The sequence below is a fragment of the Trypanosoma cruzi genome, genomic scaffold (genome assembly GCF_000209065.1).
Source record: "Trypanosoma cruzi strain CL Brener 1047053516941 genomic scaffold, whole genome shotgun sequence".
In the NCBI taxonomy this organism is placed as follows: domain Eukaryota; phylum Euglenozoa; class Kinetoplastea; order Trypanosomatida; family Trypanosomatidae; genus Trypanosoma; species Trypanosoma cruzi.
The window spans coordinates 85720-101133 of NW_001849502.1; the positions used below are offsets into that span (position 1 = coordinate 85720).

General features: G+C 50.5%; 7 protein-coding genes across 7 annotated transcripts, besides 29 other annotated features; all 7 read right to left on the reverse strand.

Annotated features, from left to right (window-relative positions):
• On the reverse strand, nt 1-1529 carry Tc00.1047053510887.14 (chaperone DnaJ protein, putative; the record flags this gene model as incomplete). The annotated part of the gene is made up of 1 exon (XM_803202.1): nt 1-1529. A coding segment is annotated over one exon (1529 nt), but the record flags the coding sequence as incomplete, so codon positions are not given.
• Nucleotides 1-14116: a sequence feature (heterozygous, non-Esmeraldo-like haplotype).
• Nucleotides 1030-1082: a microsatellite.
• Nucleotides 1557-1606: a sequence feature (G-rich).
• Nucleotides 1607-1631: a sequence feature (AT_rich).
• Nucleotides 1688-1718: a sequence feature (AT_rich).
• Nucleotides 2042-2112: a sequence feature (A-rich).
• Nucleotides 2126-2155: a microsatellite.
• Nucleotides 2366-2408: a microsatellite.
• Nucleotides 2553-2596: a microsatellite.
• Nucleotides 2659-2692: a microsatellite.
• Nucleotides 2699-2777: a sequence feature (A-rich).
• Nucleotides 2892-2941: a sequence feature (T-rich).
• Nucleotides 3055-4554, reverse strand: Tc00.1047053510887.30 (hypothetical protein, conserved; the record flags this gene model as incomplete). Its single annotated transcript, XM_803196.1, has 1 exon — nt 3055-4554. One exon carries the CDS (start codon nt 4552-4554, stop codon nt 3055-3057), a length of 1500 nt encoding a protein of 499 aa, XP_808289.1.
• Tc00.1047053510887.40 (hypothetical protein, conserved) lies at nt 5292-7385 on the reverse strand (the record flags this gene model as incomplete). Its single annotated transcript, XM_803197.1, has 1 exon — nt 5292-7385. The coding sequence occupies one exon, from the start codon at nt 7383-7385 to the stop codon at nt 5292-5294; it is 2094 nt and encodes a 697-aa protein (XP_808290.1).
• Nucleotides 5631-5736: a sequence feature (CT-rich).
• Nucleotides 7569-7604: a microsatellite.
• Nucleotides 7610-7630: a sequence feature (AT_rich).
• Nucleotides 7725-7782: a sequence feature (C-rich).
• Nucleotides 7945-7970: a microsatellite.
• Nucleotides 8171-9499, reverse strand: Tc00.1047053510887.50 (hypothetical protein, conserved; the record flags this gene model as incomplete). Its single annotated transcript, XM_803198.1, has 1 exon — nt 8171-9499. One exon carries the CDS (start codon nt 9497-9499, stop codon nt 8171-8173), a length of 1329 nt encoding a protein of 442 aa, XP_808291.1.
• On the reverse strand, nt 9887-11239 carry Tc00.1047053510887.60 (hypothetical protein, conserved; the record flags this gene model as incomplete). Its single annotated transcript, XM_803199.1, has 1 exon — nt 9887-11239. The coding sequence occupies one exon, from the start codon at nt 11237-11239 to the stop codon at nt 9887-9889; it is 1353 nt and encodes a 450-aa protein (XP_808292.1).
• Nucleotides 10837-10864: a microsatellite.
• Nucleotides 11442-11485: a sequence feature (T-rich).
• Nucleotides 11622-11681: a sequence feature (A-rich).
• Nucleotides 11741-11762: a microsatellite.
• Nucleotides 11864-11911: a sequence feature (T-rich).
• Nucleotides 12066-12088: a sequence feature (AT_rich).
• Nucleotides 12106-12126: a microsatellite.
• Nucleotides 12506-12532: a microsatellite.
• Tc00.1047053510887.64 (hypothetical protein, conserved) lies at nt 12600-12929 on the reverse strand (the record flags this gene model as incomplete). Its single annotated transcript, XM_803201.1, has 1 exon — nt 12600-12929. One exon carries the CDS (start codon nt 12927-12929, stop codon nt 12600-12602), a length of 330 nt encoding a protein of 109 aa, XP_808294.1.
• Nucleotides 12965-12993: a microsatellite.
• Nucleotides 13108-13154: a microsatellite.
• On the reverse strand, nt 13422-15414 carry Tc00.1047053510887.70 (hypothetical protein, conserved; the record flags this gene model as incomplete). Its single annotated transcript, XM_803200.1, has 1 exon — nt 13422-15414. A coding segment is annotated over one exon (1993 nt), but the record flags the coding sequence as incomplete, so codon positions are not given.
• Nucleotides 14117-14506: a sequence feature (areas merged during assembly that could not be assigned to a particular haplotype. This can correspond to areas where the two haplotypes were merged or to regions with more than two copies in the genome that were merged during assembly.).
• Nucleotides 14507-15414: a sequence feature (heterozygous, non-Esmeraldo-like haplotype).

A 15414-nucleotide genomic window follows, 5' to 3' on the forward strand; every position in this document is an offset into this window, starting at 1 on the left:
CGGCACAGACCGGCCAGACGCCGCACGTCAATGCACACTCCGCACAGACGGGACGTATGGCCGCAGGTAAAAATAGTATTACACTGCAGTTTGGGGCCGCCGAACAACGACTGCAGAGTCCCTTCAACATCCGGCCCATTCAATACCTTTTTCATGCGCTGCCCTACCTCAGACAGGAGCTCACACAAGACAAACACATCACTATCACTCATTAACGCGACATCTGCCGGTTCCGGTGCATACCGCTGCGTAAAAAGAACCTTCTTCAGCTGTAACTTTTCCCCTATAATGCTTCGCATATGAGACTCATTAAGACGTTGTTGCTGGCGAATATGCTGTTGAAATGCCTCATCCTCGCGCATTGAGGGTGTTCTTTCGTGCACAACGTAATCTTCCTCCCTATTGGCATCCCTCCCGCCCTTTCTATCCCATGGATTCCTGCCTGTCGCTGAAACTCCAGGCATTTTTCGGTCCATCTCTTTCTTTAGCCGCTCCCACTCACGACGCATTTCATGAAGAGTTTGCTTCGCCTCAAATTCGTTCAGAATGTCGTTTACAGGCGTGGTAGTTGACGCAAAGGCAGAAGCGTCCCCTTCAGCATTGCTTTCGTCACTGTCATGATCAAAAATGTCCGCATAATCCTCTTCGATATCATTGGTAAAATGACTGTACGTTCTGCTTCCTTCGCGGCCGTCACGTTTTTTTTGGCTCCTCGTGTCTCCATTGCTCTCACGCGCCTTACTTCGAACACTTTCACCCTGTTGACGGCCATCCATGCCACCATTCACTTCCGCAGTAAATGAAGAAGAGTGTGGTGCGGGCCTCGTTCTCGGCGCCTGTTGGGGTTGTTGTTGGTTTTGTTGGTACGCCGAAGGAAATGTTGGTGGCGGGGCAGCACCGTTCTGCGTGGAGTAACCACTAACCGGCACGCGATCACCGTGAGCACGGCGCCAGCGTTCATCTGCTCTCTCATACATTTGGGAGGTTCCAAATCGAGTACCTCCTCCATAACTTCTGGCGTTAAATTCGTTCTTGTTATTATTGCTGTTACTGTTGTAATCATCACTACTATTGTTATTGTTTGCTTTTCTGCTACCGGTCTGAGTAAAGCACTTTGCCCTTGAATAACGCTTGTCAAATGTAAAACCTCCTGGCGGGGAACCAAAAAGCTCTTCCTCTGTAAAGAATGGGGTTGTTTCCTCCGTGGTGTGTTGATGCCTCGCGTACTGAAAGCCGGATCCTGCATTGGCGTAATGCGTCTTAAAGGTAAAAAAGGCCGCTGTGGGACGTGCGCCAGGTCTGCCGGCACCGACGCCTGTTGCCGTACTTACATTCGCCGAGTCACGTCCGCCATTACGGCGAAAGTGTACACAGAGGGCCTCATACGCCTCATTGACCCTTTTAAACTGCTCGGTGCCGCCTGGGTTACGGTCCGGGTGCAGCGCCAGGGCCTTTTGATGGTACGCCTTCTTCAATGCCGCCTCGTCGCAGCCACGCGGGAGCCCCAACACCCGAAAGTGGACATCCATGTCTAGTGCTCAGAAATACACGCCGGAGGAGAGAGGGAGAGAAAGAGGGGCGAGAAGGAGGGGGGGGAGGGGGGGGGATAAAAAATTTATATAAATAAAAATCTACACGCACGGAAAGAAGGTGAATGAAAAGGAAAAAGACGACAGTGGTAAGCCCCTAAATATTTATATTTATATATTTGTTTTTTTGTTCTTTGTTCTTCTTTTGTGTGCCGCCGCCACCCCCGTCTCACGGAATGACGGTCTCCTGTTACTTCAAATCTAAAACTACGGGAGCGACCCTTTTCCCCACCGCCCCACACACACACACACACAAACACCGCCTCTCGCCTCTCACCTCCGCAGGGAATTCTGATTCGTGAGTAATGTACACTGGAGGGGTGAGGAAAGAAAGAAAAAAGGGAAATGCAAGCACATTGTACATCACACACAGACTCTCAAAGTAAACGAAGGTGAGAGGAAACACAAATAAAAATAAAAAAGAAAGGCCTCAGACGTCAGAAAACACGCACAAAAAAAGGAAGCAAAAAAAAAAAAAAGTCATGACAATGCAAGAAAAAAAAAAAAAAGCAGGAAAAACAAACATTTCAGTGCAGCATCCATCCATCCATCCATCCCCCCATTCAAAGATATTCGTGTCGTCATTATAAAAGATGGGAAGGGTGGAAGGAGGAAAGGACAATTTCCCCCTCCCCCCCTTCTTTTTTTTTTTTTTTTTCCTTCTGCCTTTCATTCATCCCAGGAACAATAAGGAAACACACACACACACACACAAGAAAAAAGAAAAAAAAGAAAGAAACGCAGCAGAAGCACCCCTATGAGGCTTGAGAGCATGCCACCAAGGACAACAACAACAATAACAATAATAATCATAAAAACCGAGAAGAACGAAAGAGCAAAGAAAAAAAGAGGAATAAAAAAGGCTTCTAAGCTCAAAAAAAAAAAAAAAAACCTCTTGAATCGGTAACATTTGAGCTCACACATGCGTAACCGTAACACTATATATGACCAGTGCGCCTGCGAACATACATACATACATACATACATACATACAAGCATGCATGCATGTACGTACTTATATACCTGGATTTGGGCCGAATAACGCTGCCAAAAATGAATCATAACCATCCACGCACACACACACACACACAGAGACACAGACAGATGATAAAAAAGGGGGGAAGAGAAACAGAGAAAAGGAGGGGAGAGAAAGAGGAGGAAAAGGGAGAAAAAAAAAAAGAAAACAAACACCTTTCGAAATATAACACCACCAAAGACAACCCCCACCCACCCCACCCCCCCAAAAAAAAAAAAGAAGAAAGGAGCGGACAAAATATTTTGGCTCCATGAGTACACATCCCCTTTTTTGTTGTTTTTTTTTTGTTTGTTGTTTTTGTTCTTTTTTCTTTCTTCTCAAACACCAACACATGCACCCTCTCTTTCATGCTGTACCCATATATATGTGTGCCCCTGTATGTGTTTACTTGTTTGTGTGGGGGGTGATTTATAGTTTATCGTCTGTCCATTACACCCGAATCCGTTCTCGCACGACAACAGGCACCGAGCCGCGGAGAACGTCCATCTCCAGGCACTCACTGCCGCTCTCCAGGGCCTCTTGTACCCGCTTCACCAGGGTATCAATGTCTAACACGGGTTTGTTCTCACACCCAAACAGGTAATCCCCCTCACGTATGGAATCGGCATCCTTGTCGTTGCCGTTTGCTACCGACGCCGATCGCTGCACCTTGACGCAACTCAGAAGCGAGTCAAATTCACACGATGGCAAGTGAACAGCAAGGAACTGTTGCGGTGTTAGCACTTCCCTCTCTGTTGTACGCCTCATAGGTTTTATGGGAGCGTTCCTTCTTATTAGGTGAGAGGAACGTGAACTCGTGGCGGATCTTAGAAGTGGCCAGTCAAACTCATGGGTGAGAGTGCTTCGATGCGCCAGCAGTCGGTCCGGTAGAGGGCAAGAATGCGACAAGGGACGTTGACTGCTGCGGCCAGAGGAAAGGGTAGGAGAACGGTCAAGCACCCTGATTTCTGAGTAACCCCGTCGGCCGCTATGGAGGCCACTTTGAATCGGTGTGTCATGAAACACATCATTCGGACTGGGCGACGAAGAGAGGACTCTGCTACTTTGTTGTGAAGGATGGCGTCCAGAATTGAGCCTAAAGGTTTCGCTGCCGCATAGTAAATGCTGCCTATCTGTCTCTGGCTCCCTCTTCTCCCCATGCCTTGCCGGCGGGATGGGTATTGACTGCTTACGAATAAGTTGCTTTTGCATCGATCGTGTTGTGAAGCCATCTGACGGTGATGAAGAAGGTGATGTTTGGCCAGGACACAGGACATCGTTTTTCTGCTGACCTCTCGAGGACTGTCGCCCACAATTACCCACGGAGGATGGCGGAGAAATCATTCTTGGGGACACACATTGCATGGCGGACCCAACGGATCGACTGGAGCTGGCAACATTGTTCTTATTTTGTAAATTGGACATCGAAGAAAAAAGCCGTTGCCATTTCGACTGCATGGACTCGTTGGAAACTTCCCGTCGCCGCGGTGTGGAACTTTTTGGAGTTTCTCTTCGTTGTTTCAAAAATCCCTTTTGGAATTCAATTTTCTCTTGTATGAACCTCTTGGGAAATGCCCGCCGCAATTCATCCCTCTTCACATGTGATGCATCAGAACCGCCACCGGCAACACCGTTTGCGGATGTCGGTGGCGCAGCCCTCAGAGAGTTATCAGGCCGACGGGAAAACAGGGCCCTGGGAGATGATTTCGACAACACCACCCTCTCCGGGACAGCTGCAAACATCTTGGCGCTAGGCTGCCGTGTACCGCCTGAACCTGGGGCGCAGCTCGACGGACAAATTGTCCGTACACCTCTTTTCTTCTCGCTCAAAATTGACAATTTCTCTTCCTGGCAGCGGGCATTCCTCCAAATGCAAACAGGCGATGTCCGCCGCGGTGCACGAGGAGAATTTTGAAGGTTATTGCTGAGGAGCCACCTCGGGCTTTCCATTTTGTTGTTCTTTGTGTGTGTGTGTTTTTGTGTTTTTGTGCTTCCACGACGTTAACGGCGGTGGTGTTGGTGGCGGTTTGATTGAATTCGGCAGTGAGCAGCCACTTCTCCCTCCTCCTCCTCCTCCCCGCAGAGCCGCACAGAAACAAGACCCCCGCAGTAAACTTCAGACCGACAAAAGAAAGGAATAGAGAGAGAGAGAGAGGCGGTGTCCACGTGCTTTTCAGCCTTGCTGCTTCCCTTGTCTCAGAGAGCCGTCTGCGTGTATATATGAGTGTACCCTCCACACGGACACTGCGTGCCTCTCTCTCTCCCTTTCTTTCTTAATCTGAATGTAAAAGGGCGTGGCCCCAAACAATTTCCTTCGTAATTGTGTCTTTTTTTTTTTTTGCGTGTGTGTGTGTATGTGTCTGTGTAATGCGATGTTTTGTCTTTTTTTTTCCCACTCTTCGAGATGTAGTGTGTGGTTGCACGTATCTCTTCCTTGCGGCAGAAACGGGGGAGGTAAAAAAGAAAGAGCAGCGTGAAAATCTGTTCTGGCAAAAAAAAATACGAGGCGCATAACGGAGGGACCCACACACACCTCAGGGACAACCAGAAATACAGACGCATACGGACATATTCTTCACCCACGCATACTGTACACAACCCACACATAGAAACACAGATCCACCGGCTCCCGGCAGCCTTTTCTTCGTCTCCCGCTTCCTCACGTTCAATGTAAAGGCCACGGCGGTTCAATGTTTCTTGCGGGCAAATGCACCAATCTCCTTAAGGGTCATGGTGCGTCTATGCCGGCGCAACCAGCCAACCGTTGTCGTGAGTGTCCCCTCATCACACCCGCCACCAATGTTACCACCGTGGTTACTACTACTGCCACCGCCGCTGCTGCCGGCATTGTTGTTGATGCCCGCATTACCGCTGCCATGGCGCCGCATCCAGGCTGCAAAGCGAGCGGGATAGTCGTCATCCAAAAGATCCATTTCAAATGGCACGCCCATCGTTGGTGTCGTCATGACAACGTCAGCAACCAAGTTGGGGTCTTCGCCATTGCGGGAAAGCGACGTGGAGTGAGGCTTCTCCTCTTCCTCCTCATCCCTCTCTTCCTCTATGTTCCTGTTGCCCTTTTCCTCAACATCATCTTCCTCATCAACGCCATCGACATCCTCCTCGTCCTCTCCCCGCTTACGCTTCACGCCGACTTCAGAGTTCATGACGCCCAAACGTGGCGACGATCGATTTGGCCAGCGCTGCGCCACGAGGGGAGCAAAAAGTGTGCTGCCGGCGAATACATGCAAGACGGCCAGCGGGGTGGGGACGCTCGTGTACCATCGAGAGTACTGGAGAACCAAGTCGCGATGTGCCTCGGCCAGCCCCTTCACACGAAGAATTCGGAGGAGTTCGTACTGCACACAGATGCGACGGCAGAGTGATTCGCGTAGTGCCGATGTCATCAAATCCATCAGGGATTCCGCAATAGCCTGCTGCGGCTCGGCGGTGCCTGCTGTTGTCTCTGCCAGATTGCCACCCCCATCATCCACCGACGCATGTGTCTTCCGCTGTTGCTCAACCAGTATCCGGTGTGCCTCGGATGGAGAAACAAGTGACAGACGATGTGGCTCCCCGTTCGGCACAATGCCAATAAGAAATATCTCGTCGAGGAGCGCATCGCACGTTGGAAGCACACACCCGCAATCACAACAACAACCAGCAGTATCAGTGGCAGCAAGAGAAAGAGAATGAGTTGCTGTTGCCATTGGATTGGCATTGGAGATATCCCGCTGAGTTATGAGCTGTTCAAGCACCGCATTCAACTCATATGTAATTGTCACCAGTCGTGCAAAACACAGCACCCACTCACTCCTGTCATTTCTTAAAAGCCGCTCCTGTTGTAGGCGGCAAAAACGATGCAGCTGCTCCCGCACCGCTCCTGTCAGTGTCGACGGTGGCGTTCGAAGCCTTACCACCCGTTGCCGTAAGTCATCTACGCCATCACCGTTCCCCTCGTCGGCGTTTTCAACGGCTGTGCTAGACGTCTGAGAGGTATCATCGTCCATGAAAAATGGCGGCAGGTGATAGTAACGCTCCCGTACCACACGCTGTTCCTCCCACAGTCCCTCCGTGTCTGTTGTGTACCCAACACCGCCTGAATGCCACTCGACCAGTGCGCCCGGCGAAGCTGTGGGGGAGGAAAGAAAAGTAGTTGGCGCCTCCAACCTGCGTAGGGAATCGTAATGCAACTCTGAGGCGAGAGCAGCGGCGTGTTGCAAGGACATCGCCCTGGCGGTGGTGGGTGCGTCGTCATGGGGGAGTGGCCACAGCGTACAGGGCACTATTTGTGAAACAAATCCAAACTGGGCATGTGTTCGCGGTAGTAGTGGAACCAAGTTGCACATCACAGTCTCATCCACGACGTGAACAGGCACCCTCGAGGCTGACGAGGTGGATGGTTTGTGAACCCCCCCAACGCGATCGGTCCTGTTGCTACCTTTGCTGCCGTTAAGCATACGCTCCTCCCGCAGCCATGCCACGGTCCCAGTGGCGGTGCGTGTCAGTGGCGCCAGATGCATGGTGCCGCGGCATTCACTTTTACCGTTCCTGTCAAATGCATGCTCATGACGTTCTTCTTCCTCCCCCTGCTTCACAACGGCGTCCCTGCCGTCCGCCTCCTCTTTTGGAGAAGACACAGGCTGCAGATGATCCGCCGATACGCATGTCACACCAGTCAGCCAAAATGCCATGGAGGCAGATTTTGACAACGTGTGTGTATCGTCGTGACATGTCGGTGGGGGGGAAGCGTTGCAGCGGGGGCTTCTCATTCCCCCCGTCATCGCCGCCGCCCCCGCCTCTCGCCACCTCAGACGGTCCAAAGCAACAGACACGCACACCCGTCAGTCCTGTGAAAAAGGAATATGAGAGCAAACGTTTTTGTAGACAAAATTCTCTTCCCTTATCCTTTCGATTGCTCCTTTTTGTTGTTGTTGTTGTTTTCCACCTCGCTCTTCATCATTGTTTTTTTGTTTTTGTTTTTGTTTTTTTGTTGTTGTTGTCGCACAATAAAAAATAAAAAATAAAAGCAAAACAGAATTGAAAACAGAAGTACATTGCAGCGCATTCATGCGGTTCTAGAGGCAATACAACCATGAACGAAAAAAGCCAAGTAAACACATCCCATCCCTCCCCTCTCCTTCCTTCTGCTATCCCCCCCCCCCCCCCCTTCCACCTCCCATTGACGTTCATCCACATCATGATGTATACAGTTTATGCTATAAATACTTGCAGAATACACTGCACAACGAGAAGAGGAATAACTGGGAACTGTGTGGCAAAATGGTCCCTTCATTCTCTCCCTCTCACTGTCAAGTTTCATACGCACGCTTTCCTCTTCTAAATAATAATAATAATAAAAATAATAACTGGTACTTTCCCATTCCCACCTCACCCGCAAGTTACCAAATTGTCCCTTTTTCCGTGCTTTTCACACGACTCTCCCAGCATCCTTTTGGGATTGTTGTTGTTGTTTGACACTCTGCGCTCTGACGCCCAGTCCTAAACCCCATCTTTTCCCGCCCCACAGTACTCTAGTTTACGTGCGTATGTGCAAACACTTATGTCGTTATTTTTTGCCGTCTTGCCCTTCATGAGAAGAAGATGATGATGGTGGTGGAGTGGAACCATCACCACCACCACTACTCTTACCGGTATCCGAGGAGCTTTTCTTGTCAGAATCCCCTTTTTTTGCCTCCACACCGTACCTCTCTTCATATTTGGCTATAGACTCCTTAAATGACTGATCCCATGCTGACTTACGCCTTTTCTGTTCCTCTTCCTCCTCCTTTGTGTCCTGCTCCTCATACTTTTTGTATGGTGCCTCCTTTGGTGTCTGTTCGTAATGACTTTCTGGATGAACAGGAGGCCTTCCTTCATTATCCTCAAACGTGATGCCGTCGTTAAATGTGACCTGGTACGGGAGTGGCTCCCCTTTGGGACGGTTGGATGTCCACAAGTGTCTCCACTCCGCTCGTGGACCGTCTCTCGGCTCCACAAATTCACCCGCCTGCACTAAATCGTAGTCAGGATCCTCGCTGGGGTCCGTTTCCTTGCCGTGTTTAATCTGTTCCCTGAACCGCGCCTTGGCACGCTCCACTGCTCCTTTAAAGTCCTGCGGTCGGATCTTCCCAGGGTACGACCATGGTTCTTGTACCACCTCTGTCCGTTTGACCATCTCCCACTCCTTGTCTTCCTCTTCCATAATACGACGTAGCACCTCCTCCTCCTCTTCACTGCAGCGAAGTAAATGGCCTTGCTTAAAGCCGTAGCCCTCTGCCCGACCATGATGATCCTGTCCGTTAAGGTAAATGTGCGAGAAGGGGTATCGCGGGTATGCCTCCCACATGCCAGTCGGTCCCATAAAGTCATAACGGTACTTGTAGCGGAAGGTGCGATTGCCGTGCTCATCCACCGTTTCGTCCCACTTTAAAATCTGCTGCGGTGGTCGTGGAAACATCTCCGTTGGGTCATCCGGGTTCTTTGGCTGCCAGTCCTTGATGCGGAAAATCTCATCCGCCTCCATATACCAGTGACCCACAATGTCTGAGGAAGTGTTTGCAACATGCCAGCGGAACGGTGAGGTGTGCTTCGTATTGTACAGCAACGGGTCGCAGTACGATCCGGGCACCATGCCGTACGCAGAGAGCGGAGCAAAGCACACCTGCTCTAACCGCTGCTGGTGCAAATAGCCCTCACTCCCGGGACTTGTCCATTCCTCGTCCCATGTATAAACAATCCACGAGCGGTGACGTATCTGTCGCCAGAGTCGCAGCAATCGGCCGGGTTTAACGTTTTTAAATGTCGTCGGTGGGGCATTGGCGTCGTCTTCCTCGGCAGCCCACACACGCAGCAGCGGTGACACCCGCAACAGCTGCGGGCGGCAGACTCGCATCATTGTTCTTTTTTTTTTCTTTGCCCCCCCCTCGTCTCCTCACAGATCCCACTTTTTGTGAGTGTTTTCGCTTCGTCCAAAAAAACGCATTTCATGACGCCAAGCACAAAAAAAAAGGCAGGGAAAAAGAGGGAACGCGGATTGTTCCTCCATGCATAGATGGCATAGACGGTCCACCACCACCTCCACCAGTCACATCAGCCACACAACACTAAATAATAATAATAATAATGAAACAAGGAAAAGAAAAAGGGTATCGGGCTTGTCGGCCCCATCAGACTAAGCAGCCGCCGGCAGTCACACAGCCGTAAAGAGAGACGGATGGAAAGAGACGGCCATGCACGGTCCTCCTTTTCTTTTTTTTCTTTTTTGTTTTTTCCGCCGAAATATTCAGCTTGCAGACCCGCACAACCGCGCCGCTGTTTGGCTCATTTCTTCAACCACGTATTCGGCCACCACACCAAAGGCGACAGGGAGCGGGACATCAGCAATCGCAGTGTTAGTGGGGAGTGCCGTTGTTTTGTCATTGCCGCCATGAACTCCCCTTATAGACGTAGTGGCGGTATTTGTCGGAGGAGAAGGACCAATTTGCAGGATGGCACGCAAAGCGGGAGAGTTTGCCACACGCTGAACCTTCTCCCGCAGCCACTGCCCCATTCTTTCCTCACTAAAGCGGTAATATTGATCGCCACCAACTGATTTCACATCGCAGAGGCGTGAAAGCACGGTGTGCGACTGCATCTCCTCCACCACGGGGGTCAATGCAGGGCACTGCGCCATTGCCACTCTCCAACCCGGCCATTCGGATGATCCACCGCCTCGAGTCTTCGTCGCGCCCATAATAATGTCCTCCGGTGAAACAAACATCTCCTTCCTTGCGTGGGTGGCCACTTGACGAAGGGCGAGGAACGTGACATCAAACGGTGTCACGACAAGAAGCTCCTCATTTGGCTCCACAATGTCGTTCACAAACCACGTCTGGCCAAATCCCCCAAGTGGCAACTGTGCCTGTACCTCATACAGTACCACCCTCGCCGAGTCGTCCTTGACGTCGCCCGGCTTCCTCTCTATGGTTGGTGGGCAGAGAAAGAGTGCTGGTCCACCGTGGCGCGGATGCGGTAGACGCACAAAATCGCAGCCTGAAAAAAGTGACACTTCACATGCCGAGGGCGGTGCATCACATAGTGCAGGAGAGGAATGTACCGCCGGCCTGGGCGAGGCGTTATGAGTCAAGTATGCATTATCCACAGTAGTGGAGGGCGAACGTTCTATATCTCCATCCTCTATGTATTTACACGCCGTATGCCGTGTGGTTCTATTGATATTATTGCACCCGTTGCTATCATTGTTATTATTATTATTATTATTGGCGGTGGTGATGACAGTCGTAGCGTCATGGAGCAGAACACGTGGCAGCACCATCATGTGCCTCGAAAGCCCATTGCTTGGAAGTGCGACGGTATGATCGGATGCATCGTAACGCACATTACCAGCAGTCCACGCCCCAACATCCATGGGGCCACACGACACGCTCTGACTGCCTTCATCATCCAGCTCTAGTCGACGCCGCGGGGAGCCACCATCAGACGAGCAGCAGGAAGAGGGATGACTACCACACCGCAGAGCATCCTGGGTGCTGCCATGTTTGCTCCTGCCGCTGCTATTAGTGTTGGCGGTAGTGGTGGCGTTGTTTTTGTTGGTACACAAGGAACTTGTCATGCGAGCCCTTTTGGTTGCCCTCATTTCTCAGCGTCAAGGGGCAAATGCACCCAAAGCACCTACGCCTGAAACAAAATCCCTTCAGCAAGCACCACACACACACACACAGAGAGAGAGAGAGAGACCGCCTTCACGTGGAAAGACGGAAATTGTAGCTTCCCTCCCTGGAACCCCTAAAAAATAAACGGCCTTTTCGTGTATTGCCTTCCTTTTTTGTGTGTGTGTGTTCTCTTTTTTTTTTTTTCCTTTTTTTGTGTTGTTTTGTTTTTTGCTTTTCCCCGCCTCTGTCGCCCTGTCCGTGTGCAGAAATAAACGTATTTTCTTCTCTTTTAAAGAAATGCCCACGATCCATTTGTGTTTGGTGTTCATATTGCGATGTGAATGCAAACAGGAGGGAGGGGAAATTAAATAAAATAAATAAAAAGAAGGTAAAAAGTTCAAAAAAAAAAAAAAATAGATAAATAAACGGTGATGCGTATAAACACGCCATAAATATGGCCTCTACATTCGTGTCGGGGGAAAAGATGTTTGTTTGTTTGTTTGTTTGGAAATCGCGTCCCTCTTCATATTTCTCTCGCATCCACAGACACGCCAAAGAGGAGGGCGCATGCGCTCAGCACCCAAGAAATTTCCCCACTTTCCTTCCACTCTTTTTGTTTTGTTTCCTCTTTATTTTTTTTTTTTCCTTTTCCTTTTCCCCCATCACCCCCCTCTGTGCATGTGCCACCGGTTACTTCTCTTCGTCCCCCCACGGCACGATTCATGTAATGTCCTCCACTCGAGTAATTGTTGCCATCGTGACGGCAATGCCCCACTGCCCTTTTCTCGCCGTCTTCAAAGAAAATATGACTTTATTTTTATTTTTTTTTTTTTGTGGCGGGGGAGGGACGGAAGTGAAGTGAAGTGAAGTGGTGCCCTCCGTTTATTCCTCTCGAATGCATGCAGGCGGCGTGTGTGACGGCCCTCCCCCTCCTCCTCTTCCCTCTCGGCTGCAGTCACCGGTGTTCACCGACAAGGAATAAAAGCAAAGCACACGTAGAGGCCGATAAAGAAAAAAAATTAAATAAAAGAAAATCTTTCCAAAAAGAAGAGAAGAAAAAAAACACACACCAGCAGCTGCTGTAGCTGCAGTACTCACCTCGCAGTAAGAAATAAACGGCCTATCCATTCATTCCGCGCATTGATAGCAAAGGGCTAACATTAGGCTCCTCCCCCTCCTCCTTCCTCCTGCAACTCTCATCTTTTGTTGCGTCCGTATTTGACACCTGAAAAGAAATAAAAATAAAAAAGACATATACATATATATATATATATACAAATGGAAAGAGAGATGGCACATAAATGGCAGGTAGAGTCCAAGACCAATGCAGTCATTGTGGTGTACTTAAAGGGCCTGTTCACCGCAGAGAATCTCCTTCATAAGCCTCATGTTTGCGCGGAAAGACCACCACGGGTAACTGAATGACGTTGGGGTGATGCCCTCAACCGCAAAGTCACCGGCCCATGCAAGGCTGTACCCGACAATGGGCGCGCTGATGGCATACGCCAGTGACCCACGCTTCACCGCTGACAAAAACAAGAGAAAGGCAGCAAAAACGGTCCCGAGCACATGAAAACGGCGCGTCCAAATATGCATGTGTTTGGAAAGGTAATAAATGTAAAACTCCCTGAAGTGGTAAAATTTAATATCAATCTTCAAACTCAGGCCAACCATCTTTTTTTTTTCCCCTTTTTTTTATGGGGCTTTGAGTGTGTGTGTGTGTGTGTGTGTGTGTGTGCTTTGTAATGGGAGAATACCACAAGTAACGCGCGTGCTTCTGGTCACGAGTGGAATAAAAAGATAGTCGTGTCAAGAAGGAAAAAAAAAAAGGAAGAAAAATACAATAGCCTTCACAGACACATACACATACATGCATATATATATATATGTATGCATACAAGGCCTTCACTGCAAATAACATTGACAATGAAAGGAGAAAGAGACAAAAAGAAGCAGGGCAATTGCATGCCTTCTCCCTCTCTCAGTCTCACTCTCACTCTCTTTCTTTCTGGTTCAAAAGGAAGGGGGTGCCCTCAATCGTAGCAAGAGATGTACACACCGGAAGTTCCCCCCACTGTACATAAAATTGACTGAGAAAAGCCGGAAGGGGTTGGAACACGCATGAAATACAAAGAAAAAAGAAAAAACTGACTAGCTGCCATTCGGTCATTTTGCTTTTCCTGCCCGTTTCTTTCCCTTCTTGCTCTTTGTTCCTGCGCCGTCCCTTTCCTGCAGTTGGTTCACAGTCGCCTGCGCCTCCGCAATGGCGTTGCGATACTCCTTCCGCTGCAATGACCACCGCTGGCAATCCTCGTTCAGTTCTTTAAGTTGCTGCCGCTTCGCCGCCTCACGCTGTGGGCCGTTGTTCATCATGTCTTCAAGCTGCAACTTGAGTTGGCGGTGTTCCTCCTCCACTTTTTCCCGCACTGCCACCTCTGCCGCAAGCCGTTCCTTCGCAGTCTCCATATCCACCTCCAGCTGCTTCTTCGCCTCCTCCAACTCCGTGTCGAGCCGCTTCTTTTCTTCCAGGCAACGTGCCTCTTGTGTGATGCAGTTTTCAATTGCGTCCTTCATGTCGCGATCCTTCTTTTCGGCTTCTGCCATGTCCAGCTTAAGCTGCGCCTCAAGTGTCTCCAGGGCTCGCCCCAATTCCATCTTCTTCCTCTGCAAGTTCTCCAGCTCCGCGCGGGCCTCATCGAGTTTGTACATTTGGTAGTGAAGATGTATGACGTTTTCCTCAAGCTCATCCTTCTCCATGTTTCGATGGGCCTCACGGTTGCGGGAGGTGATTTTCTCAATTCGCAGTACGGTGTGGTGGCCGATGCTATTTCCCTGCATCCTGCAGCGAAGCAGGTGGTGGTTGCTCTCCAGCAACGAAGCAAATGCCTCCGTGGCATCCTCGGTGAAGTGGTTTTCGGCAATGTTTAGTCGCAGCAGCGTCTTGTTCTCCACGAGAGAAACACCGAGGGCTACCAGGCCACGTTCGCCCATCCACGTGTGGGCCAAATTCAGTGAGAGCAGCGTCCGATTGGTTTCCAGCATGCCTGCAAAGGCGCAGGCGCCCTCATCCAGTATTTTATTCCCCTCCAGAGAAACTTCTTTTAAAAAGATATGCACACAAAGGGCCCGAGCCAACATGACAGCACCTTCCGAGGTAATGGCGTTTTGGTTTAGATGAAGTGACTGTAACGCGCCGTTCCTTTTTAAGGCAGAGCATAGAGCCTCAATTGCGTCGTCATCAACACCGCAATTGTCCAAATGGAGACGCAACACCAGACGGTCCATAGAAAGCGCTGAAAAGAGCTTCGGTGCAGGCATGCCACTCTTTGGCTGAATCAATGGGTTATTGCTCAACAAAATGGTGTGCAACCCCGATGTTTGCAGCGCCCCTGCACGATTCCAAACAAGTTCACCGAATGCGTCACCCACAGCACCCGTAAGCGCATTACCTGAGAGATCGACAAACGATAAACTGGGACTCTTCATCGCAGCGTGAATGATGCGGAGAGCCGCATCTGTGGTAAGCCGCACTTCACGCAGCTTCAGCGTCGTCAGCGTCGTCGACGTGCTGATTAACTCCGAGAGTACATCAATGGGGCGTCGAAATGAACCGCCGATATCACCGTCCGTCTCTGCCACCCCCTTTCCAGAAGCAGCCGCGCCAGTAGCAGAGCCAGCAAGTCCTTTGCCGCTGCCGAATCCCAGGGATGACTGCCCTTGCTGGCTACGGCGCGCTGTGGGGAAAATCGACGACCCAGGGCTCCGTGGCGGCGGTGCGACGTTAAACTCCACTGCCCCCGTCCCACCGTGGATGTTGAGAATGGCGTCAGGGATGCCAATTGTGCTGCCGCTGAGGTCAAGGTGGCGCAGAGTGCGATTCCGCAGACACCCCTCTAAGAGACTTGTGGCGCTTGCGGCGTTGATGCGATTGGCGTATGCGTCCTTTATGGAGGAGCCCAGAATAAGGGTCTGCAATTTCTTGTGCGCGGCGACGACGTAGCTCAGTGTCTGTATGCCAAGTGGTCCAATGTCGTTGGCTCCAAGGTCGAGATAGACAAGATTGGGGATGTCGCGAATGAGGTGCGCCACCATCTCGCACCCGCTGTCGCGCAGCGTGTTGCCATGCAGATCCAGGCGTGTCAGTGGGGATCGATGCAGC